The sequence below is a fragment of the Mizuhopecten yessoensis genome, unplaced genomic scaffold, assembly GCF_002113885.1.
Source record: "Mizuhopecten yessoensis strain PY_sf001 unplaced genomic scaffold, ASM211388v2 scaffold8949, whole genome shotgun sequence".
Classification (NCBI taxonomy): domain Eukaryota; kingdom Metazoa; phylum Mollusca; class Bivalvia; order Pectinida; family Pectinidae; genus Mizuhopecten; species Mizuhopecten yessoensis.
Window position 1 is genome coordinate 316,160 of NW_018407803.1, and position 26,401 is coordinate 342,560.

Sequence of the window (26,401 nt, forward strand, 5' to 3'; positions counted from 1 at the left end):
TGAAGATTCAAGTTTGTACAAATTAGACCCCTTGGGTCAAAATTGGGACCAAGCCCAAGGGCCAAAGTTTAACATAGGCTGTAATGGAATATTGAGCTACAAAAATCTTCTCTGCCAAAAGGAAATAGCCACAGTTTTGATATTTCACTTTTAACATACCCTAAGGGTGAAAATTCAAGTTTGTACAAATCAGACCCCTTGGGTCAGAATTGGGGCCACGCCAAAATGCAAATGTTTAACATAGGCTGTAAAGGGTATTGAGCTGTAAAAATCTTTTGCCAAAAGGAAATAGCCACAGCTTTGATATTTTTAGGTCACCTGAGACTAATTACATTTTCGTCTTCTTCTCAATAACCAAGAGGCCCTTGGTGATGATTTTGGGCCAGTAGCATGCTGGAGTGAAGTGTTTCCATATTTGTTCAAATGAACGACTTTGACCTACTTTTAAGGTCACAGTAGTCAAATGTTTTAAAATATTTCAACGACTTTGCAATAACCAAGAGGCCCAGGGTCATGATATTTGACTAGTAGCATGCTGCGTAATAGGGCTACCAATTTGTTCAAATGAATGACCTTGACCTACTTTCAAGGTCTCAGGGGTCAAATGTGTTAAAATCTTTAAATGACTTTTCTCAATAACCAACAGGCCCAGAGTCATGATACTGGACCAGTAGCATGCTGCGGTGAAGGACTGCCAAGTTTGTTCAAATGAATGACCTTGACCTACTTTCAAGGTCAAAGGTTTCAGATGTGTTGAAGTATTTATTTTTTCTCAATAACTAAGAGGCCTAGGATGTTGATATTTGGCCAGTAGTATGCTTGGATAAAGGGCTAACCAAATTTGTTCAAATGAATGACCTTTGCCCATATTCAATGTCACAGGGGTCAAATATGTTAAAACCTATTAACATCTTCTTCTGATTGGGGGGGGGGGGGGAAATTTTTAAAAAACAAAACAAAAAANACTCATTCAGCATAACTTTGTCCTTTAGAAAATATTGATGTTGTGATAGGGGTTATATACATATTTCATTTTTAGCTCACCTGGCCCAAAGGGCCAAGTGAGCTTATGGCATGGTGCGGCGTTTTGACCAATAACATGCTAGGATAAAGCATTACCAAGTTTGTTCAAATGAATGACCTAGCCCATATTCAAGGTCAAAGAAGGGTCAAATATGTTTAAACTTTTAATTTTTTTTCTCTCTAAATAACCAAGAGGTCTAGGATGTTGATATTTGGCCAGTAGTATGCTTGGATAAAGGGCTAACCAAGTTTGTTCAAATGAATGACCTTTGCCCATATTCAATGTCACAGGGGTCAAATATGTTAAAACCTTTAAACATCTTCTTCTGATTAACCAGAAGGCCCAGGATGATGATATTTGGCCAATACCATGCTGTGATGAAGCACTACCAAGTTTGTTCAAATGAATGACCTTTGCCTATATTCAAGATCTCAGGGGTCAAATATGTTGAAATATTTAAACAACTTATTCTGAATTACCAAAAGCTCCAGGGTGATGATATTTCGCCAGATGCGTTTTGGGATGAAGGGCTACCAAGTTTGTTCAAACAAATGACCTTCACTCATATTCAAGGTCACAAGGGTCAATTGTCTTAAAAACCTTTAAACAACTTCTTTGTAGAACCAAAAGGTCCAGGGTGATGATATTAGCCCAGAAGGATGTTGGTATGAAGTGCTACGAAATTTGTGTAAATGAATGACCTTTGCCCATATTCAAGGTCACAGGTGTCAAATATGTTGAAATCTTTAAGCGACTTCTTCTGTAAAACCAAAAGGTCCAGGGTGATGATATTTGGCCAGAAGGATGTTGGCATGAAGGGCTACGAAGTTAGTTCAAACAAATGACCTTCACTCATATTCAAGGTCACTGGGGTCAATTGTCTTAAAAATCTTTAAACAACTTCTTTTGTATAACCAAAAGGTCCAGGGTGATGATATTTGGCCTGAAGGATGTTGGCATGAAGGACTACAAAGCTTGTTTAAATGAATGACATTGGCCCATTATTCAAGGTCACAGGTGTCAAATATGTTGAGTTCTGAAACGACTTCTTCTGAATAACTAAAGCATACAGGGTGATTGCTTGTTGATGAATAGTTTAACAGGTTCTTCTGAATGACTAGTTCTAATTTTCCATATTTCTGCTGTCAATAGTGATGGACAGTAGGTTTTTAATCATAATCGATAATCGATTTGTAATACTAGGAATAATCAGTTTATAATTATATGGGACTGAATACCAAAATAGAGTGACATCACTACTGTATCATGAACAGACAGAGTCGTTGACTGTAGATTAGGTATCTTTCTTTTACAGCCAACTTTAATACAGTCACAAGCTGTTTTTAGCGACATTAACATCAATCATATGAAATAATCAAGAAAATAAATTGCGTTTGTCAATTACTGTACATTGTATATATTTGAAATCTGAGTTAAGTAATTATTACCGATTACATCAATTATGGAATTAACAGTCAATAGTTGGCCTATCTCTAGTCGTCACATTAAAATGCCAAGGACACACTGTGTTACTCCTTTCCGTGTGTACAACAGTTTCCTAGACCCAACCCTTACTCCTTCTTACAAAGATTTGCACGTGCATTACTTGCAGACCCAGTGTCTAATACTGCATATGACAGTGGTTGTTTCGAGGATGTATAACACCAAACAAAAAATGAAAAAAAATTGAATAATATATTTTGCCTTTTCCAATATAACTACATGTAATGATGATGAAAACACAAGAACAGATTGTTTCTAATTTAATTACAGTTTAATCTATATTGCTTCACGCACATATTTGCCGTCATTGAAATCATATTTTGTATATTTTTCAGTATTACGTGGAGTTTGGGGGTGAGCGATATGTGGACTTGGGACTGGGGACACACAGAGTAAAGTGCAGGGTCCATAAAGACTTCAGGTGAGTTGTTTGTGTTAGAACCACTGAGTGAAAACCAGAGCTACAATTTTTCAGAGGCAGTTCTAGCTCATATGATTGCTCATGTGAGCTATTGCCATTCGTCTTTGTCCATGGCCTGCGTTGTGAATAAACTTGTTACATTTTTTACTTCTCCAAAACCTCTGAACCATTTTCAATAAATTTTGGAGGAAGGTTCCATAGTCAAAGGCCAGCCAAAATTGTGAGTTATATGGATTTCTCAAAAATACTAGTACAATGTAGTTATGAATCTTAATCAATGTAATTCATGTGAGCTTTAAGGTCCATTGGGCCTCTTAGTTTTCAATGTCAGATTTGGACAAAATTCTCTGAAAGTGCAATTATTTTTTATATTAATAATTTTGTTCAGAAAAAAATATTTGCATGTTTGTTGGATGAAAAAGCTTAAGTGCTTACATTTTGGATTAAGTTGTCTTATAAGTCAAATAGATAGAGGATATTCTTGGTTTCTTGATGAACATTAGTTGTTTTCATGAGTGGGATAACTATTTTTGTATTTATTTTAAGTGTCAAGCACAAATGAAAAATGTAAACAATGTTCAGTAAATAAGGTTAACATAAACACTTGGCAGTGATGAAACCACAAGTTCTCAGTAAAAGTTTATACCTAAGCACGACAGTCATGAAACTACAAGTTCTCAGTAAAAATTTACACCTAAACACGAAAATAATTGTTACTTGAATTCAAACTACAAAACATTTGTTACCCTATTTGATGATTTCTTGTGTTGATTAGTTTATAAGCTAATGATTCTAATTTGTAGACTTATAGTGGTTGCTGAGAAACAAGTTGTGTATGACAAGTTCCCCATCCCTCTCATCAACCGACTGGAGAAGCATTTCCTAAACGTGTCCACCATGTTGACAGAGCAGCAGCTGGAATTAGCAGAGAGGCTAGAAAAATGGGCCAAAGACTTTGTCAACTGTCAGGGAAACATAACAAGTTACTTCCAAAGGTAGGTATACTGGTCAGGTGTCTACAACAGGTTATTTACATAGGTAGGTATACTGGTCAGGTGTCTACAACAGGTTATTTACATAGGTAGGTATACTGGTCAGGTGTCTACAGCAGGTTATTTACAAAGGTAGGTATACTGGTCAGGTGTGAAGGGACTGTATGGTTACACAATGTCTGTCATCCCATATTATATCTGTCCATCTGTCCATCACTAGGTAAAGGTAGAATTGAACTGTACTGACACACACAACTCGGAGGTCAGAACCCTCAAGGTCGGGGTAGTCATGAGAAACCGTCAAGGTCGGGGGTAGTCATGAGAAACCGTCAAGGTCGGGGTAGTCATGAGAAACCCTCAAGGTCGGGGTAGTCATGAGAAACCGTCAAGGTCGGGGTAGTCATGAGAAGTCATATGTAGAATGTCTGGAGCTGTACCTGTATCAGGAGGTGGTAGTGTGCTGCATACCACTCTCATGCTTGTACTTTAAGGTCAAGATCAGAGCAAGGTAAAAGGTCAGATCTTTAAAATGCGTGTCCAGAAAATTACTTCTGCAAGCCCAATCTTCTTTTGAGTAAACAACTTTGATACAGGTATCATATCTAGACAGTATCAGTCACATAACCCTTTCTTGTCCATAATTCAAAGGTAAAGGTCACAGCAAGGTCAAATAATGCCACTCTGGTTTATGATAGCTGGAAACATGAAATATTATAGCCATATCATTTACTGTCAAGCAATGGAACAAAGGTTCAACTCATCCCATCTGTGTCCTGGCAAAGACATCTTGTGGATATATCTTGGTAAAGATCATCTATCATTTCTAGATGATAAAAAAAGGTATGTGACATGATTTGCTTTGCTATACTGAAATATTCATGGTGATATATTTGTCAATTTTTGTTGAATATTGAAAAAATGTAATAATAAAAAATAAAGCTGTGATGGTTTTTTGACAGAATGAAGAAAGAGGAGTTTTCTGTAGGAGATGTTTTTATGGGTTACCATGCCGATAGCTGTGCTGCCATTGTGCTTCATATGTACCAACAACACTACAGGGAGGGACAAGTCAACAATGAACAGGTATATACTGTATCAGAAATCCTCATATTCAGATTTTTATGATATTTAGTTTTCAACTTTCGAATTCAAGTTTATGTTGAACAAACTTGCCATAAAGAGGTAATCTTAGACTTACAATAAGCAATGACTATCAAGGGTATTGAGACATCATTTTGGTTGTGGTTGTTCCCTGTCAGGTGTATGACTCGGCCAAGAGAGTGTTGCTGTGGTGTGCTACACCAGATGCGGTGATGAGATTGCCTACAACACCCATAGCTGAAGAAGAAGCTAGCTTGAGTGAGATTTACTGGCAGGAACAGCAGCACCAGTGTCTGTCCGATTACCTCTACCAGAAAATCAGGCAGGAGAATAGCGACAGCCATTTTGCTCAGGTAACAAATATGAATACAATAATGTATTAAGATATCATTTCAATTGTTTATTTAAATAATAAGTTTTACTACCAACTTTCAGTATTTTCTTGCTTCAGAACACACAAGTTTTAGTCACAGACAGGAAAATATTTGAGAAACGAAATAATGGATGTTTATAGTTTGAGTTTAATTCAGTATTTTATTTAAAAAGAAACATTAACATTGAATGCATTAACTTGTTTATGTGAAGGTTACAACCCACTCTAAGCTGATCACCAGTGTGGACCTAGAAGAACTGTCATGCAAGCTGGGGATCCCAGTAGACAACATGGTATTACTGAACCTACAGTCATTTGATACTGAGCAGCAGTTCTGTAGACAGGTCAGGTGAGTAGTCACAGACTTCAAATACAACATGGTGTATATAGTCCATGTGTCGTTACAGGTTGTGTGGAGGAAAAGGCTGCAACGGTACCCATACCTCGTGGTACAATATGGATTGCGGCTTACGATACAATACATATCACAATACAAATATCTGCTTAAAAGGTCAACTTCATGATGATTGACTGCAGGATTTTATCGAGTTTTTTCATAGACTTCAATATTTGATACTATTTGAATGTATATTTTTGTACGAGTTTTAGTAATTTTGGGTATGACTGCACAGTGGACCACTCTTTACTGAAGGATTAAAAAAAATATGTACACCTTTTTTTTAGAGTTTGATAATAATTGATTGATAATTTCAGTACTGTTAGTGTATCATAATACAGGCAAACAAATCAATTTCACGAGGTAGTATCATGATACATTACCATAGGAAATATCGTTGCAGGCCTTGTGAAGGGTTAGATTGGTTTGTGTGACGTTACAGGGTGTGTTTTATGAAGGGTTAGATTGGTTTGTGTGACATTACAGGGTGTGTTTTGTGAAGGGTAAGATTGGTTTATTTGACATTAAAGGGTGTGTTTTGTGAAGGGTAAGGGTGGTTTATTTGACATTACAGGGCGTGTTTTGTGAAGGGTAAGGGTGGTTTATTTGACATTACAGGGGGTGTTTTGTGAAGGGTAAGGGGGGTTTATTTGACATTACAGGGTGTGTTTTGTGAAGGGGAAGGGTGGTTTATTTGACATTACAGGGTGTGTTTTGTGAAGGGTAAGGTTGGTGTATTTGAAATTACAGGGTGTGTTTTATGAAGGGTAAGGTTGGTTTATTTGACATTACAGGGTGTGTTTTGTGAAGGGTAAGATTGGTTTATTTGACATTACAGGGTGTGTTTTGTGAAGGGTAAGGGTGGTTTATTTGACATTACAGGGTGTATTTTGGAAGAGAGGAGGATGAGATGTTATTGATAGTCCAGAGCGACTGTGGAGATCAAAATGCCAGTCTCGTGGCCTGTGCCCGGTACTGTATTCAGGATGAACTACAGCAGCTGGGTTATCAGATCAAGGCGAACATACATGCCATCTTCATCATACAGTTGCCAAGGATAGCAGGGGGCTGTTTTAGTGGATTTCAGGTAAAATTCCATAGTATTGATACATATTTTTTTACCTGGGCCATTCTCAACAGGTTCAGTAATACAAGTCCCTAAGAAATTGTTTTGCTTTTGCTGCATTAGTGAAATTTAGTTTCCTTTGAGTTTGGAATGAAAGAAAAATACTCTTTCATGCCTAAGGGTGTAGGATAGGGAAATTCCACCCTCAGGCTTTTCAAATTTGGGTTTTTGAAACCCTCGGATGGAATTTTTCCTATCCTACACCCCTGAGCATGAAAGAATCTTATAATATTCAGGATCTGAAATGATAGGGAAAAGACAAGAAATCATATGCAAAAAAAAAAGAAAAAAATGCACACTAATGAGAAGTCCCAGGTATTATTTCTTCTTTTTCACCCTGAAAAGATAATTGAGTTTTCGTCCTGATAAAATATGGCCATTGAGAAACCTAAATTCTTTTTCTTTTGTCCTTTCGCCATTTTCCACTTTTACCTTCTGATGCACAAAGATGCCCAAAAGTTTAGACCCCATCACCTTACAGTAGTTTATAATACACAATGTACAAAATACTTTTTTTGACAGATTTTGTTTAAAAGTATTTCTAATTTGCATGATAAAAGGGGCGTTCATGTCTCTCAGCTATTTTCTGTTAGTATGTTTATTTGTTATAAAGAAGAAGTTTATATTTATAAAATAACATCGAATTGAATTTCTTTATAAATGATATCAGTGTGGGCATTGGCATTCCCTCCACATTGATGACATTCGACCCGAGGGTGATACGTTGAGGATGTCAGAAATGCAAGGAAAGTCTCTGGGAATGTTGGTACATCATGCTGTCGGTGAGGAAACTGGGCAATCTACTGAAATTTCCATGGAAACAGATACCCCAGTAGAGCAAGATGGCCGACAAACAGATATGGATGTGGATGAAGAAGACATCCAACTGGACTTTAACAATATGAGTGGATTCCCGTCCAACCCAGCTCACTCTCATAAACTTCCTGTAGAAAACCTGGTACTGAGCTGTATCCAGGCTGCCTCTGCAATGGTCAAGGACACAAAGATGGACACAGCGAGGTCAACAGAAAGGGTCAGACAGCTTTTGGATCTACGACACTATGGTCAAACTAATCTGGGTAAAAAATTCTGTTATTAACTCTCTGATTCTTTTGAACGAATCCGGTACAAGTGTAATTGGATTTTATCGGTTTCAGAAATGTATTTTGACAGAAAGATTGAGCAGAATAAAAAGAGTAATGTTTAAAAAATCATATATTTTTCATGATCAGTTTCATCCTCCCCATCAGCCATTGAAAACGTGAACAATAACTTTATAAACCTACAGTGTCCCACAACCTTGTGAAGGGCATATGCAAACATCTGGATGTCTTACTGACTGAGAAAGAGAAATCTCTTGTCAACCCTGGGGACTGGCTAGCAACAGAGGCAGCCAAAGCTGAGGTCATCAACACAGCAGGAACATTCAGGTAAACTAGCAACTATATATTTCATTTCAGTAATAATTACCATAACTTTAGTATGCATATACAATACCTTCACCCATCTTTGTAGCCCAAAAACAAAAGTTTCAAATATCCCTACCTCCCTACCGTGACGTAACCTCTATCTCGATGACAGAGCCACAGAGTGATCTCCCTTCCTCTTCCTTTTATGACGCCTGCTGCATGCTGACGCACGGAGCTTGCTCCAATTCAAAACTTTGTTTTGTCGGTTTGGTTTGAGTGTCAACTCATATTTTTGCGCAGTTTGTGTGCCTTTTACCCATCTGCCCTTATTGATATAACTAATTGTTGTTGAAAATTATTTTTGTGCCTTTTACGGCCGGTTATTTTACTCCACGTGTGCCGGTGGTGTGCCACGGTCCGCCATTATCGTGGGTTAATTTCCGACCTCTGTTTATTTCGGTGACGGTTGTTTGTTTCGGCAAACGTTATTTATTTTAACCGTTTTCTGATTTATATTACGGGTGAAATTCTTTCTACGTTGCGTACTTTGTACTATCGTATTTTATCCTTATTTTCCCGTTTTATCTGCTTGTAAATTTTTTGTTTACGTTCGCTTTGGAGGGTATGTCTCGGTCGGGACAGCGACGAGGTAGTGCTCATGGGTGTTCCCATTTCTTTGTGGAACGGGACCCTCATGATGCCTGTCCCAGGTGTCGTCCTTGCAGTGAGGTTTCGCCTTGTGAACTTTGTTCACAGTCAAAATCTCAGGGCAAGGACTTCATTGTTCCAAAGCTACCCTCAACTTACCGTAAGACAGATTCGTCTGTTTCTTCCGGTAAGCGAGGGAAGCAGAGAGGTAGGGGTCGTGCCACCAGCTCTCTGGGGTCTGGTGGTACTGTCTCTGTTCCTGTCTCGGGGGGTCTTGCTTCGGCAAGTCCCTCTCGTGAGCAGGGGGTGGCCCTTCCTGTCCAGGAACTCCCTGGAGTAGGGGAGGGGCAGCCTGACCCTGGCTTGGCACAGCCAAGGGTCGAATTGGCCGGGAACGCCCGTAAGCTTTCGCGCTTGCCTTCGGGTAGGGACTACCGGCCGCCGGTCACTGACTCTGTCAGTGATCCCGGCATTCCAGGTGGTGCGGTCGTTGGGGACAGTCTTGGTGCCGGGCCTGTTCTTTCGGGTTCAGGTCCTGGTGTGACAACAGACTTTCTTTCGGGATTGTCTGTGTCTACCGGGATTAGTGACGCGCAGCTCACTAATCCCGGCATCAATGCTGGTCAGGCATACCCTCCCGGTCAGTTACCCGGACCCGGTCCTATTAGGTCCGGTCCCGAGTTTCATTCTTCTGGGAACCTGGGGGGTTTCCCCCCAGGGGTTGGGTTTGCTGGACAGGGGGCCGGTTTCCGGCCTCCGTTTTCCCCTGGCTTAGGGTATACGGGTGCCTGCGGGCAACCATCCTTGGGCCGCCCTTACCAGCCTGCGGATGGTTTTGGGTTGCGACAGCATCCCGGCAGTTACGGGCTTAGCCCGTACATGTCCGGGTTTCCACCTGGAGGGAGTGGCGGTCCACCTTCGCCCTTTGGGCAAGTTGGCCAGCCCCAGTCTCAGGCAGGCCAGTTTGGCCAGTTCTGGGGTCACTCCCAGCCCGCGGGACCTTTCCCCTATCCTCCGGGATATGGGTTTAACCCCATGGCATTTCCGTCATGGAATCCTTGGGGTTTGGTCTCTCCCTCGCGGAGACGTGTTAGCAGTTCTGTTGACCCCCCCCAACTTTCTGCTACTTCGGGGGCCTTATCGGCCGGTCCTAAGAAGGTGTGTCGGACCTTTAGGACTTCTGCCTCTCGGGCAGGCTCGTTGGTCTCTGGGTCCAAGGGTAGGGTTTTGGCTACTAAGCCTAAACCTACAGCCACGGCCGTTAGGCGCACTGCACCTAAACGCCGGTACGGGGAGCCTTCTCTCGGGTTGGCCCCTCTGGCTGGCCCATTTCCTCCGCCCCAGGCTTCTGGTCTGGATGGTGTGGAGGCTATGGACGTTGAGGGCGCGGGTATGGCAGAGGACAATGATGTTGTTCATCTTTCACCTGGTTGTTCGGATATAGACGCTGGTCTTTCCGAGTCGTCTGACGACAGTCCTCAGGAGGGCTTGCCCTCAGAGGAGGACTTCCAGGATGAGGGAGACCCTGAGGCTGCTGAGGTTGAGGCCCAGCATGTGTTATCCGGTATGCGGGGCCTTAGGGCTGACGTTTCCCGGATTCTTGGGGAGGAGGTTTGCCCACCACCTTCGGCATCATCTGTCCCCGAGTCCACCACCCTTTTGGGTTCTTTGGTGGCTCCTCGGGTGTCCGCTCGGTCGGACCGCTCTCTGCCAGAAGGCACCATTGTGTCTTCAGCTCTGGCCACCGCCCAGTCTCGGGTTTTAGGGAAGAATTCTTCTTCAACCCGTAGTCCTGGGTATGCTGGGTTGCAGCTCAGTGTTGGCGATTTGTCAGAGGTGCACGCCACTGACTATGCCACACATGATGGTCTGCTTGCCCCTCAACCAGCTAAGCTGGAATCGAGGGAACTTGCAGCTTGGCCCGGTAAATCGGTGGACCAGGTGGTGTTCGGTCCCAAAGAACACCACAAGATGGAGAGACTGCTGCGTCTCTCCATCCAGATTCTGTCGTATATAGACTACTTGACGGTTTGTCTATATAGGGTATCCGACTTGCCTGAGGGTCGGATTACCGAGACAGAGCAGGCCGACATCCAGGACAGAGTGACCTCTGCCCTGAACGGGGCATTGAGAGCGCTGGCAGCTTTACAGGTGTCATCCCTCGTCAATGTCTTGTTGGCTAGGCGGTTTTCAGTTTTGAAAAATCGCCCGGTCGATGAGCCTTACCGTTCCAGACTGTTGACTGCCCCCTTCTCAGGGTCCACTCTTTTTGGAGGGGCCCTTCCTTCTGTTCAGAAGGATTTGAAGGAGGACTCGGTCGCCTCTGCACTTCTGGTGAAGAGGATTCAGGCTGAGAAGGCCAGTACCTCGCAGGGGTCAGCGCCTCCTAAGAAGAAGGCTAAACCTTCGGCTTCGCAGTCCTCTGCGCAGCCCAAGTATAAGCCTCCCTTCAAGGGCAACAAATGGAAGGGTAAGAAGGGTAAGAACCCTCCTGGGGGTAAGAAGAAGGGTTCCTGACTCTTTTCTTCCCTCCTTGGTCGTGTCAGACGACGAGTTTGGCCGGGAGGAATGCAGTCCTCTCGGCTCAAGCTTAGGTCCTTCTCCCGCAGGATTAGGCTTCGGGTCAGCAGACGATTCTCTTGCCTGGCAAGGTCTCGATCTGCCTCGACCAGATCTTCCTGTGGGGGGTCGTCTTTCTGCTTTCCTTCCAGAGTGGAAGGAAATTACGGAAGACGCATGGACCTTGTCTGTGATCAAGGAGGGGTTAGGCATTCCGCTAGTGCGGGATCCGCCCTTAGCGTCAGAGCCAATCTTTTTTCCTCCACCGGGGGATCCGGAAAAGGCTCTGGCGCTCCAGGAGGAAGTAAGGACCATGCTTTCCAAGGGCGCGGTCGAGGAGGTTCCTATGTCGGGATGCACTCCCGGGTTCTACTCCAGAATGTTTCTGGTTCGGAAGAAGTCCGGGGCGTGGCGTCCCATCATAGATCTAAGTGCCTTCAACAAGCACGTAGATTCTCCTCACTTCAAGATGGAGACTCCTCGGGGTATTATCGCCTCCGTGAGAGAGGGAATGTGGGCGACTTCAGTAGATCTAAAGGACGCCTACTTCCACATCCCCATCAAGAAGTCGGCACGGAAGTACCTCCGTTTTACTTGCAACGGAAAGGTCTTCCAGTTCCGGGCCATGCCGTTCGGGCTCACGACTGCACCTTTGGTTTTCACCAAGCTGCTGCAGGTGGTCGTGGGATTCCTGCACTCTCGAGGAATAGATGTTCACATCTATTTCGACGACTCCCTCATGCTCCACCTAGTGAGAGAGTCTCTGGTACAGGTCACCCGGTTGGTTCTGAAACTCTTACTCAAGGTCGGCTTCATTCCTTCCAGAGAAAAGTCGGAGGTTTCCCCATCTCAGGATTTTGTTTTTCTGGGGAACCGTTTCAATACGGTTCAGGGCATCGCCCTTCCACCGATGGAGAAGTTCGAGAAGGCCAGGGCTTTTGCTCTGACCTTTATCGGCCGGTCTCAAGTCCAGGTACGTTGGTTTCTCAGTTTTCTGGGATATCTCAACGCCCTGGCCGATGTGGTCCCCTTAGGGAGACTTCACATCAGGCCTCTCCAGATGTTTCTCCTTGCCAACTGGGTCCCTTCTTCAAGGGATTGGGAAGCCTTGCTTCCTCTGAACCAGTCGGTCAAGGAGTACGCACGCTGGTGGACTCATCAGGACAATGTTCTCCGAGGGGTTCCTTTGTCCAAGCCAGTTCCCACTATGACCCTGTACACGGATGCATCCATGACAGGGTGGGGAGCTTATCTCGACGGGCGTTGCCAGTCGGGGGAGTGGTCTGGGGAACAGCTCTCGGAGCACAGCAATGTGCTCGAGATGAGGGCTGTTCTGTTGGCTCTGCAGTCTTTTCGGGAGATCCTGCATTCCAAGGTGGTTTGTGTGGCTACGGACAACACTACGGTTGTCGCGTATCTGGAGAGACAGGGGGGAACCAGGTCTCACACCCTGTGTGCCCTCGCTATCCGCATTCTGCTTCTATGTCAGGAAATGCAGTTGACAATTTGTGTCAAGCATCTGCCAGGCAGGTTGAATGTTCTGGCGGATACTCTTTCCAGGCGCCGCCAGCCGGTTTTGACAGAGTGGCAACTGAATCCCTCGATTTTCGTGGGAATTTGTCAGGTGTGGGACAGGCCTCACATAGACCTGTTCGCCACTTCACTGAACAATCAGTTGCCAACGTTTGTCTCTCCGGTACCAGATCCAAGGGCTTGGGCCGTGGACGCTCTGTCTCTGGATTGGGAGGGAATGCATGCATATGCATTCCCACCCTTCAACATGGTGGGCAGGGTGCTGCAGAAGTTTCGGGAGCATCAGTGTTCCCTCCTCCTGATAGCGCCCCTGTGGCCGAGGCAGCCTTGGTTTCCGGAGCTTTTGTCGCTTCTGGTGGAAGAGCCCCTGGCTCTTCCTCTCAGAGCGAACCTCCTTCGCCAGCCTCGTTCCAGGACGATGCACTCTCGTCCGGAGATCCTCCACCTTCACGCGTGGAAGCTATCTCAGGAGGCCTCGCTCAGGCGGGCTTTTCTAGGGACGTGTCAGATCGCATCGCTCGATCAATTAGGGCTTCCTCATCTGCCGTCTACCAGTCACGATGGAAGATTTACTGTGATTGGTGTGTCGGCAGGAAGGTTGATCCGATCAAGGCTACTGTCCAGGTGATTGCGGACTTCCTTCTTTGGCTGTTTAGGGACCGCAATCTTGCCCCTGGCACTATCGCTGGTTATCGCACGGCCATTGCTAGTGTTCTCTCTGTTCATGGTAGGTCGGAGGTAGGCTCGTCCTCCTCTCTTTCTGCCTTGATTAGGGGGTTTGGGTTGGACAGGCCTAGGGTCCGGCAGTTGGCTCCGCAGTGGAATTTGCCACTGGTGCTCGAATCGCTGATGCGGGCACCTTATGAGCCTTTAGCGTCTGCCTCCTTGAAGTTTGTTACTTACAAGGTGGTATTCCTTGTTGCCCTGGCCTCAGGTCGAAGGAGGAGTGAGATTCATGCCTTGTCTTCTCACCCCTCTTGCCTCCGATGGTCCAGGAATTACTCTGCCGTTACCCTTCTCACTGATCCTGCCTTTATGGCTAAGAATCAGGTTCCTGGCTTCTCGCCCGATCCGATTAAGATTCCGTCTTTGACTGCCTTCGTTGGAGCTGAGGAACGGGATAGGTTGCTCTGTCCCTGTCGGGCGCTTAGGTTTTACCTCGATAAAACCAGGGGGGGGCGAGGTCCTCGATCTCGTCTGTTTTTGCCCATTAAGCAGGGTCAACAGGATATCTCTTCTCAGTCAGTGTCTAGATGGATCTGTCAGGTCATCAAGTACGGTTACGACCACTCGGATGATCAGGTTCGGGCGTTGTATAAGGTGAGAGCTCATGAGATCAGGGCCCTTGCTGCGTCATGGGCCCTCCTCAATGGGTCCCCCTTTCAGGAGGTCATGTCCGCAGCTTTCTGGCGCGGACAGACTACCTTCACGGATTTTTATCTCCGGTCCTTGGCCTCTCATTCTGATGGATTGTATTCCCTTGGACCGGTGGTGGTTGCACAGTCTGTGGCTGTTCCTCCACAGTAATTCAGTGATTTTAAATAGTATGCTATCAGGCACCACGGTGGTACACCTGCTCGTTTCACGGGGAGGTTTTCCATTTTTTAATTACTTTCGGGGCTTTATTAGGGGGGTTCCTTGAACCTTTTCCCTACCTTGAGCATGTCTCGAGTTTGTTCCGTCAGCCTGGTCTGCCTGGATTCGAAGCCTCCACTACGGTAAGACGAATTCGCATACTAAAGTTATGGTAATTATTACTGAAATGAAATTGAGGTTTTTGAAGTAAAACCAATTTTCATGATGTAATACTTACCATAACTTTATGGAGTCCCACCCTGTATTCCTCCCCTTGCCTCCTCATCCTGGCTGCCTTTAGGCTCCATAAAAGGGGGTTTGAGGAAGGGAGATCACTCCGTGGCTCTGTCATCGAGATAGAGGTTACGTCACGGTAGGGAGGTAGGGATATTTGAATCTTTTGTTTTTGGGCTACAAAGATGGGTGTAGGTATTGTATATGCATACTAAAGTTATGGTAAGTATTACATCATGAAAATTGGTTTTACTTCAAAAACCTCAAGTTTGATAGATAATTACTATTGCTCTAAGAATGTCAGGAGAGGGTAGGGGGTATAGTAATTGCCAATTGAAAGAGATTTTGCATGATTGTTTATGCCCTCTCCATTTTATGGGACATGTAATGTAACTATTGTCTTGTCCTGCTCATCTTGATTCATGACCTTTGACATCATTATAGCAACTTCATTTCTTAACAGATTGTGATCAGTTAAACTATATTCAAATTTCGAGTATGATATACATCGCATGAGTTGGATGATGATATTTGGCCAGTTACATGCTGGGATAAAGGGCTACCAAGTTTGTTCAAGCAAATGACCATTACCCATTTTCAAGGTCACAGGGGTCAAATATGTTTAAAACCTTTAAACAACTTCTTCTGAATTACCAAGAGTGCTAGGGTTATGATATTTTGCCAGTTAGATGCTGGGATGAAGGGCTACCAAGTTTGTTCAAATGAATGACCTTGACTTATATTCAAGGTCACAGGGATCAAATATGTTTAAATCTTTAAATGACTTGTTCTGAATATTCAAAAGGTCTCAGGGTAATGATTCAGGCCCATTGGGCCTCTTGTTAAATCACCTAGCCCGAAGGGCCAAGTGAGCTTATGCCGTGGTGCAGCGTCCGTCGTCCGTCCATCGTCCGTCCATCGTCTGGCATCAATATTTTACTTTAAATAGTTTCTTCTTAATAACCAAAGGACCTAGTGTGATGATATTTGGCCAGAAGCAAATATGTTTACAAGTTTATACAACTTCTTCTGAATAACCAAAATGCCCAGGGTTATGTTTAGCCAGTAGTATGCTGGGATGAAGGGCTACCAAGTTTGTTCAAATCAATGACCTTAACTCATATTCAATGTCACAGGGGTCAAATGTGTTTAAAATCTTTAAATGACATCTTCTGAATAACCAAAAGGCCCAGAATCTCAATAAACAAAAGGATTGGGTTGTGATATTTTGCAAGTTTCATCCTGAGATGAAGGGCTATAAAATTTGTTCAACATAATGACCTTGTTCGACTTTGAAGGTCACAGGGGGGAAATGTTTTTAAATCTTTGAACAGGTCCTTTTGAATGACTTATAGTCATAAATACTGATATTTTCCCTGTAGCCTTATTTTAGATCACTTTTGAGGTAACAAGTGTGAGTTTAATACCAGGTGAGCGATGCAGGCCCATTGGACCTCTTGTTCACATGGAGGCCCCCCATTGTCCCAAGTTATGCATATCAAATTTTGGGATTTTTTGGGATTTTCAAACGTGGGACTTGGAAATCCTCTAAGGAAAATGATGGTTCCGGTTCCCCCATGATGTGTAGTACCCGGCATATCAATGTTTTGGACTGATTAAAAAAACCAAGATGACTGACAGGTGGCCATCTTGAATTTTGAGTTAACGATTGTTGTGCTTAACAGAAAACACTGGAGAGATCATTCAAAATTTTTACATGAAGGTTCCCAATAGTCCCATAGGATGGCAACCAGACAGCCATCTTGAATGTAGATAGTGCAATGTTGTTTTCACTACCAGGGATTTGATATGTATGTTCCCCTTGGTCACCTTGTTAAAAATACCCCTTGTCCTAATGAGAATCCATCTGTCCTTGATTGCACTTCTAATTATGCCAGAATCACAAAATAATGTAGCAAATAACATATGACATTACAAGGTTTAGGTTAACGTACAAGATTCCTGTTTAGGATTTCCAACATGGGACTGGGTAATAGTTCCTCTAGGGAAAATAAAGGGCAAAGAAGGTAAAAGACATCTTTGTAGATCTGATAAAGATCCTTTCATGGTGGGCATCACGGTCCTTCTAGGATATCTTGTTAACAGCTGGGACAGTCTCGATAGTTCTGGCACTGACATGGGGCTGGAGAACAATGGTTTGTTGACACTTCAGGAAAAGATGATTATAGTTGTCTTTTCCTGATTAAACCTCAGCATGTTGGTGTTCATCCAACAAGCTTCCATATTTTCTGATATGATATGCCACCTGTCCTGTAGTAAAGTGTGGTTTCTGATATGATATGCCGCCTGTCCTGTAGAAGAGTGTGTTTTCTGATATGATATGTCGCCTGTCCTGTAGTAAAGTGTATTTTCTAATATGGTATGCCGCCTGTCCTGTAGAAAAGTGTGTTTTCTGATATGATATGCCGCCTGTCCTGTAGTAAAGTGTGTTTTCTGATATGATATGCCGCCTGTCCTGAAGTAAAGTGTGTTTTCTGATATGGTATGCCACCTGTCATGTAGTAAAGTGTGTTTTCTGATATGCTATGCCGCCTGTCCTGTAGTAAAGTGTGTTTTCTGATATGATATGCCGTGTGTTTTCTGATATGGTATGCCACCTGTCCTGTAGTAAAGTGTGTTTTCTGATATGATATGCCGCCTGTCCTGTAGTAAAGTGTGTTTTCTGATATGATATGCCGCCTGTCCTGTAGTAAAGTGTGTTTTCTGATATGATATGCCGCCTGTCCTGTAGTAAAGTGTGTTTTCTGATATGATATGCCGCCTGTCCTGTAGTAAAGTGTGTTTTCTGATATGATATGCCGCCTGTCCTGTAGTAAAGTGTGTTTTCTGATATGATATGCCGCCTGTCCTGTAGTAAAGTGTGTTTTCTGATATGATATGCCGCCTGTCCTGTAGTAAAGTGTGTTTTCTGATATGATATGCCGCCTGTCCTGTAGTAAAGTGTGTTTTCTGATATGATATGCCGCCTGTCCTGTAGTAAAGTGTGTTTTCTGATATGATATGCCGCCTGTCCTGTAGTAAAGTGTATTTTCTGATATGGTATGCCGCCTGTCCTGTAGTAAAGTGTATTTTCTGATATGATATGCCGCCTGTCCTGTAGTAAAGTGTTTTTTCTGATATGATATGCCGCCTGTCCTGTAGTAAAGTGTGTTTTCTGATATGATATGCCGCCTGTCCTGTAGTAAAGTGTGTTTTCTGATATGATATGCCGCCTGTCCTGTAGTAAAGTGTGTTTTCTGATATGATATGCCGCCTGTCCTGTAGTAAAGTGTGTTTTCTGATATGATATGCCGCCTGTCCTGTAGTAAAGTGTGTTTTCTGATATGATATGCCGCCTGTCCTGTAGTAAAGTGTGTTTTCTGATATGATATGCCGCCTGTCCTGTAGTAAAGTGTGTTTTCTGATATGATATGCCGCCTGTCCTGTAGTAAAGTGTGTTTTCTGATATGATATGCCGCCTGTCCTGTAGTAAAGTGTGTTTTCTGATATGATATGCCGCCTGTCCTGTAGTAAAGTGTGTTTTCTGATATGATATGCCGCCTGTCCTGTAGTAAAGTGTGTTTTCTGATATGATATGCCGCCTGTCCTGTAGTAAAGTGTGTTTTCTGATATGATATGCCGCCTGTCCTGTAGTAAAGTGTGTTTTCTGATATGATATGCCGCCTGTCCTGTAGTAAAGTGTGTTTTCTGATATGATATGCCGCCTGTCCTGTAGTAAAGTGTGTTTTCTGATATGATATGCCGCCTGTCCTGTAGTAAAGTGTGTTTTCTGATATGATATGCCGCCTGTCCTGTAGTAAAGTGTGTTTTCTGATATGATATGCCGCCTGTCCTGTAGTAAAGTGTGTTTTCTGATATGATATGCCGCCTGTCCTGTAGTAAAGTGTGTTTTCTGATATGATATGCCGCCTGTCCTGTAGTAAAGTGTGTTTTCTGATATGATATGCCGCCTGTCCTGTAGTAAAGTGTGTTTTCTGATATGATATGCCGCCTGTCCTGTAGTAAAGTGTGTTTTCTGATATGATATGCCGCCTGTCCTGTAGTAAAGTGTGTTTTCTGATATGATATGCCGCCTGTCCTGTAGTAAAGTGTGTTTTCTGATATGATATGCCGCCTGTCCTGTAGTAAAGTGTGTTTTCTGATATGATATGCCGCCTGTCCTGTAGTAAAGTGTGTTTTCTGATATGGTATGCCGCCTGTCCTGTAGTAAAGTGTATTTTCTGATATGATATGCCGCCTGTCCTGTAGTAAAGTGTATTTTCTGATATGATATGCCGCCTGTCCTGTAGTAAAGTGTGTTTTCTGATATGGTATGCCGCCTGTCCTGTAGTAAAGTGTGTTTTCTGATATGATATGCCGCCTGTCCTGTAGTAAAGTGTGTTTTCTGATATGATATGCCGCCTGTCCTGTAGTAAAGTGTGTTTTCTGATATGATATGCCGCCTGTCCTGTAGTAAAGTGTGTTTTCTGATATGATATGCCGCCTGTCCTGTAGTAAAGTGTGTTTTCTGATATGATATGCCGCCTGTCCTGTAGTAAAGTGTGTTTTCTGATATGATATGCCGCCTGTCCTGTAGTAAAGTGTGTTTTCTGATATGGTATGCCGCCTGTCCTGTAGTAAAGTGTATTTTCTGATATGATATGCCGCCTGTCCTGTAGTAAAGTGTATTTTCTGATATGATATGCCGCCTGTCCTGTAGTAAAGTGTATTTTCTGATATGATATGCCGCCTGTCCTGTAGTAAAGTGTATTTTCTGATATGATATGCCGCCTGTCCTGTAGTAAAGTGTATTTTCTGATATGATATGCCGCCTGTCCTGTAGTAAAGTGTATTTTCTGATATGATATGCCGCCTGTCCTGTAGTAAAGTGTGTTTTCTGATATGATATGCCGCCTGTCCTGTAGTAAAGTGTGTTTTCTGATATGATATGCCGCCTGTCCTGTAGTAAAGTGTGTTTTCTGATATGATATGCCGCCTGTCCTGTAGTAAAGTGTGTTTTCTGATATGATATGCCGCCTGTCCTGTAGTAAAGTGTGTTTTCTGATATGATATGCCGCCTGTCCTGTAGTAAAGTGTGTTTTCTGATATGATATGCCGCCTGTCCTGTAGTAAAGTGTGTTTTCTGATATGATATGCCGCCTGTCCTGTAGTAAAGTGTGTTTTCTGATATGATATGCCGCCTGTCCTGTAGTAAAGTGTGTTTTCTGATATGATATGCCGCCTGTCCTGTAGTAAAGTGTGTTTTCTGATATGGTATGCCGCCTGTCCTGTAGTAAAGTGTATTTTCTGATATGATATGCCGCCTGTCCTGTAGTAAAGTGTATTTTCTGATATGATATGCCGCCTGTCCTGTAGTAAAGTGTGTTTTCTGATATGATATGCCGCCTGTCCTGTAGTAAAGTGTGTTTTCTGATATGGTATGCCGCCTGTCCTGTAGTAAAGTGTGTTTTCTGATATGATATGCCGCCTGTCCTGTAGTAAAGTGTGTTTTCTGATATGATATGCCGCCTGTCCTGTAGTAAAGTGTGTTTTCTGATATGATATGCCGCCTGTCCTGTAGTAAAGTGTGTTTTCTGATATGATATGCCGCCTGTCCTGTAGTAAAGTGTGTTTTCTGATATGATATGCCGCCTGTCCTGTAGTAAAGTGTGTTTTCTGATATGATATGCCGCCTGTCCTGTAGTAAAGTGTGTTTTCTGATATGATATGCCGCCTGTCCTGTAGTAAAGTGTGTTTTCTGATATGGTATGCCGCCTGTCCTGTAGTAAAGTGTATTTTCTGATATGATATGCCGCCTGTCCTGTAGTAAAGTGTATTTTCTGATATGGTATGCCGCCTGTCCTGTAGTAAAGTGTATTTTCTGATATGATATGCCGCCTGTCCTGTAGTAAAGTGTTTTTTCTGATATGGTATGCCGCCTGTCCTGTAGTAAAGTGTTTTTTTCTGATATGATATGCCACCTGTCCTGTAGTAAAGTGTGGTTTCTGATATGATATGCTGCCTGTCCTGTAGTAAAGTGTTTTTTCTGATATGATATGCCGCCTGTCCTGTAGTAAAGTGTTTTTTTGATATGATATGCCACCTGTCCTGTAGTGGAGTGTTTTTAGCTCACCTGGTCCGAAGAACCAAGGTGAGCTAATGCCATACCGCAGCGTTGGTCGTCCGTCAACTTTACACTACTTGTCATGAACCACTGAGCGGATTTTAACAAAATTTGGTGTGGAGCATTCTTGGGTGTAGAAGAACCAATTTTGTATAAATGGTGGGTCTGGCCCCCCAGGGGCCTGTGGGGCGGGGCCAAATAGGGGAAACATAGCAAATTACTCTTTAAAGTCCTTCTGTAGGAATGAAAGGATTTGTTCCATATTTGGTCTCAAGCATTCTTGGGTGAAGGGGAACCAATTTTGTATAATGGTGGGTCTGGCCCCCACGGGGGCTGAGGGGCGGAGCCCAATAGGGGAAACATAGCAAATTATTCTTTAAAATCCTTCTTCTTCTGTAGGAATGAAAGGATTTGGTCCATATTTGGTCTGAAGCATTCTTGGGTGAAGGGGAACCAATTTTGTATAATGGTGGGTCTGGCCCCCCCGGGGGCTGAGGGGCGGAGCCCAATAGGGGAAACATAGCAAATTATTCTTTAAAGTCCTTCTGTAGGAATGAAAGGATTTGGTCCATATTTGGTCTGAAGCATCCTTGGGTGAAGGGGATCCAATTTTGTATAAATCAAGGGTCTGCCCCCCCCCCCCAGGGGCCTGAAAGGTGGGGCCCAATAGGGGAAACATAGCAAATTATTCTTTAAAATCCTTCTTCTGTAGGAATGAAAGGATTTGGTCCATATTTGGTGTGGAACATCCTTGGGTAAAGGGGAACCAATTTTGTATAAACATTGGGTGTGGCCCCCCTGGGACCTGAGGGGTGGGGCCCAAAAGGGGAAATAGACGTAAATCTTCAAAATCCTTCTTCTTCGGAAGGAATGAAAGGATTTGGTCCATATTTGGTCTGAAGCATTTTTGGGTGAAGGGGAACCAATTTTGTATAAACGGTGTGTCTGACCCCCCCCCNATTTTATCCTAATTTAGTCTGGAGCATCCTTGGCCCAAGGGGACTCAATTTTGTATTAGCAGTAGGTGTGGTCTCCGAGCGGGGCAAGAGGGCGGGGCCCAATAGGAGTAATAGAGGTAAAACTTTTAAAATCCTTCTCCGACCATCGGGATTAAGGGATTTTATCCTTATTTAGTGTGGAGCATCCTTTGGTGACAGTGACTCAATTTTGTATAACTGGTGGGTATGACCCCCGTAGGGGCATAGGGGTGTGGCTCTGTTTGAAGTTTGTTCTCTATATCTCAAGTACTGGATGGATCTTTCTGAAATTTCATATGTACTTACCATGGAGTGCTATATCTTTACTTCATACCAATTACTTTAATTATATTCAGTTGAGCGATACAGGCCCTCTGGGCCTCCTGTTTCTGATATGGTATGTCGACTGTCCTGTATTAAAGTGTTTTTTCTGATATGATATGCTGCCTGTCCTGTAGTAGAGTGTGTTTTCTGATATGATATGCTGCCTGTCCTGTAGTAAAGTGTGTTTTCTGATGATTTTACAATTGCATCAACTCATGTTACAGACGAGCAAGGACCCAGTGTATGGAGACCAAGGTGACCCCAATACTGACAGGGATCATTGCCTTTATGGATACAAACAGGAACCTGGATAGTCTGTACCGGGCCACAGATGGGGACTGGGTCCAGCAACTGTGGCTGGGTGTTATCAATTGTACCAAGGCTACAGGCCTACAGTACTCCCAGCTGGTGTCGCCTGGGCATGCCCAGCAGGAACTTCCTGAGGTGGTGGTCCGACACACCGGGACAGATGGACACCTGTTTACTGCCCAGATGCCTTTCTCTTGGCTCTACTTCAGGCTTATTGAGAACTTGTTGAACACTACAATGAATAATACACCTGAAGCAGGTAGGTTCAGTTTCATATTTTTATACCTTACTTTCAGAGAAAAAAGAATATTAACTTGGGTCTGTCTTTCTGTCTGTTCATCTGTTTGTCTGCCATGCTTGGTTTTCATTTGGGTTTCAATGCATACATATCTACACATAATTAATGAGGCTACCGACTTTTGATAGGTTTATTTGGTATCCATGCAATAACTGCCCAAAATAATTATGGTTTGATTTCAACCAAATTTGATCAGCACATTATATTATACTTATGTCAATTACGGACGCTGCCCAATTTAATTTCCAAACAAGGGATTGCAATTGTTTTTTGGGCGCCATGATTTTAGATTGGTTTTGTTGCATCAGGATGGGGGTAGGCTTGGTGTTTTTGACCACAGAACATACATGTGCATATTTGCAAGATAACAGACCACAGCCCTTGGCTCGACTGTTCAAAAGCCGACTCCAACTGCTGGAGGACGGTACGGACATAAATGTCGTCCTGACATTCGTCAGCTACCCCTTCGTTAGGCCTATCTATCACAGGTTGTTGTTGATCATCCTCGATCACTTCCGGAGTTGGCGCCTGCGTACTGCCAGAATGTGCAGCAGATGTCTGCGCAAGCTAGATAGTATCCGGGAATGTTTTCCTCATAGCCATGTGTAGTAATTTTGACTGTTCGATAGAGAGTTTCTGTCTTGGAATGTCTTCCAGTTCAAACTGTGAGAGCGCCTCCATAGAATTGAACCTGTGGTTCAAAACTGTTTGCACAGATGACTCTGTCAATTTCATGCATGCTCCCCACATATGTACTCGATCCTCGTCGCTTGGCGATTTAGGATGCTTATCCTGCAATGGAACACGCTTGTGTTCCGCTGATGATAAAGGTAATATGCTTGTGTTACCACAACGAGTTTTCAGTAGAGTCAATTTTCTTTGTCGCCGATATTGTCAAATGCCTTTGATAATTTGAGCCTTCGCTCGTGTTTTAAAGTGTCTACATTGATAAGCGTAATGATCCTGTGAATTATCGGCGTGATAGAAGTATATATATATGTCTAGTTGATTAAGACTTTGTTGGTTTTTAAAACATCTTTCCAAGTGAATAACTAGATGAATTAAACAGAAATGAAATAGCTGCTGCCGTCTTGCCAGAGAATTCTAAAGTGATGAGATGTTAACTTGGGGAACAGCATATTGGCCATGGGGGTTCTCCTCCATAGGGAGTAAATGTTTCATTGGTCAGCTGCTGGCTCTTGTGCCCTGCTGACATGACATCTATTAGTCAGTTTGACCAGTCATGTAACCAAATTGGGGTATGTCAATTGCTGACTTGAGAGTCTAAGGACCTAAATGATTTATAGCTGTAACCTGATAGCACAAAGAAAGCTGACCACTATTATATATTGGCCAGCTGGTAACCAATGTGTTGGATTATCTATATAAAGCCATAAATTTTATGCAAATAAAATTGCCTACCAATCGAAATATTAACAACATATTAATAACTTAATATTCTCATTTCTGTATCACTTTTGTAGCATTTCCATAGCTTTTGCATAGACTTTCCATAGCATTTGCGTCTGAGGTAGAACAGGAAATGTGTGGGTCTGTAGTTTATAGTAGATGAAAAAATACAGCTCAAAATCATAACATAAGGTACAAAATTTTAACTTCTTTATGTAATCAAATAATACAGCACAGTAGATTTATTTTCTTCAGAAGGCTTAGAAGTAGCACACACAATTCAAGATATTCTGAACAGTCGACCGATAGGCATCATGCTCCAGCCCATCATTAACAAAGACAGACCACATGTCCTGAAGGCGTACATCAATGACTTCGTCCACATGATCTACCAGGTGTCGTCTCGACAGGAACACCAGGTACTACCAGCACTTATTGACACAGAATTGCTTGTATATATACTGTTTTAGAATAACTGAAACCTGTTAATCATTAGCTAAAATTCTACTAGATGTCAGTTTCAGTTACATACCCAGTTGCTTCACTACATTTGCATCTGTCGTCCGTCCGTCAACTTTTTCTTTTGAACGACTTCTTCTGAAGAACTGAAGGACGTAGGGTCACGATATTTGACAAGTAGGAAGATGGGACAGATTGCTATAAAGTTTCCTCATTAAAATATTAAAATGACCTTGACCTACTTTCAAGGTCACTGGGTGCGAATATGTAAATAAAACGTTTGGACTAGAGTCATAATACTTGGGTTTGTTATGTAGACCAGCAGTGTGAATCTTTTTCTTAATTACAGTAATGAGGTCAAAGGTCAACTGTAAGTGCTAGTCTGGGGTCAAAGGTCAACATGGATGAAAAGATTTAACAATCTTCTCAAATTCCATAAAACCCATGGTCAGGATATTTGGCCAGTAAGTACATAGGATGGAATGCTATAAAGTTTCCTCATTAAAATGACCTTGACCTCATTTAAAGGTCACAGTGGTCAAATATGTTAAAAACTTCAAACAACAATATCTTAAGAACCATTTGGTATAGAGTTATGATACTTGTGTATGTTATGTAGACCAGCAGTGTGAATCTTTTTCTTCATAAAAGTAATGAGGTCAAAGGTCAACTTTAAGTGCTAGCCGTAGTGAAATGTCAACGTGGGTTAAATGCTTTGAAATCAAAATTTCAAACAACAATATCTTAAGAATTGTTTTAGAGATGTTAAAATTTCTTGTGTTCCAGTTACCAAATTTGGTCTGAAGCTAGCATAGGAGTTTCATAATCTAAGGATGAATTCTCACTTCATTTTGTTAGCTCACCTTGCCCGAAGGGCCAAGTGAGCTTATGCCATGGTGCAGCGTCCGTCGTCTGTCCGTTGTCCGGCGTCAATATTTTACTTTAAACTACTTCTTCTCAATAACCAAAAGGCCTAGGGTGATGATATTTGGCCAGTAACATGATGGGATAAAGGCCTACCAGGTTACTTTAAATGAATGACCTTGACCAACTTTCAAGGTCACAGGGGTCAAATGTCTTAAAATCTTCAAAAAACTTCTTCTCAATAACCAAAAGGCCCAGGGTATTGATATTGGACCTGTAGCATGCTCGGATGAAGGGCTACCAAGTTTCGTCAAATGAATGACCTTGACCCACTTTCAAGGTCACAGGGGTCAAATGTCATTAAATCTTCAAACGACTTTTCTCAATAACCAGAAGGCCCACGGTACTGATATTGGGCCTGTAGCATGCTGGGATGAAGGGCTACAAATTTATTCAAAAGAATGACCTTCATCTTTTTTCAAGGTCACAGGGGTCAAATATGTTTTAAACCTTTAAACAACTTCTGAATAACCAAGAGACCTAGAATAATGCCAGTAACATGATGGGATGAAAGACTACCAAGTTTGTTCAAATGAATGACCTTGACATATTTTCAAGGTCACATGGGTCAAATATGTTTAAAACCTTTAAACGACTTCTTAATAAGCAAAAGGCCCAGGGTGATGATATTTAGCCATTAACATGCTGGGATGAAGGACTACCAAATGAATGACCTTCGCC

General features: G+C 42.9%; 1 protein-coding gene across 6 annotated transcripts in view; it reads left to right on the plus strand.

Annotated features, from left to right (window-relative positions):
- LOC110456924 (E3 ubiquitin-protein ligase rnf213-alpha-like) overlaps positions 1-26,401 on the plus strand; it is a 298,096-nt gene that overhangs the window by 171,357 nt on the left and 100,338 nt on the right. For all 6 annotated transcript variants that reach the window (XM_021507988.1, XM_021507990.1, XM_021507991.1 and 3 more), the window contains 10 exons: positions 2,863-2,948; positions 3,752-3,943; positions 4,900-5,023; positions 5,200-5,394; positions 5,627-5,763; positions 6,694-6,898; positions 7,608-8,016; positions 8,226-8,367; positions 22,545-22,888; positions 24,593-24,756. In XM_021507988.1, coding sequence (XP_021363663.1) covers positions 2,863-2,948; positions 3,752-3,943; positions 4,900-5,023; positions 5,200-5,394; positions 5,627-5,763; positions 6,694-6,898; positions 7,608-8,016; positions 8,226-8,367; positions 22,545-22,888; positions 24,593-24,756 — 1,998 coding nt within the window. The remainder of the gene's footprint in view (positions 1-2,862; positions 2,949-3,751; positions 3,944-4,899; positions 5,024-5,199; positions 5,395-5,626; positions 5,764-6,693; positions 6,899-7,607; positions 8,017-8,225; positions 8,368-22,544; positions 22,889-24,592; positions 24,757-26,401) is intronic.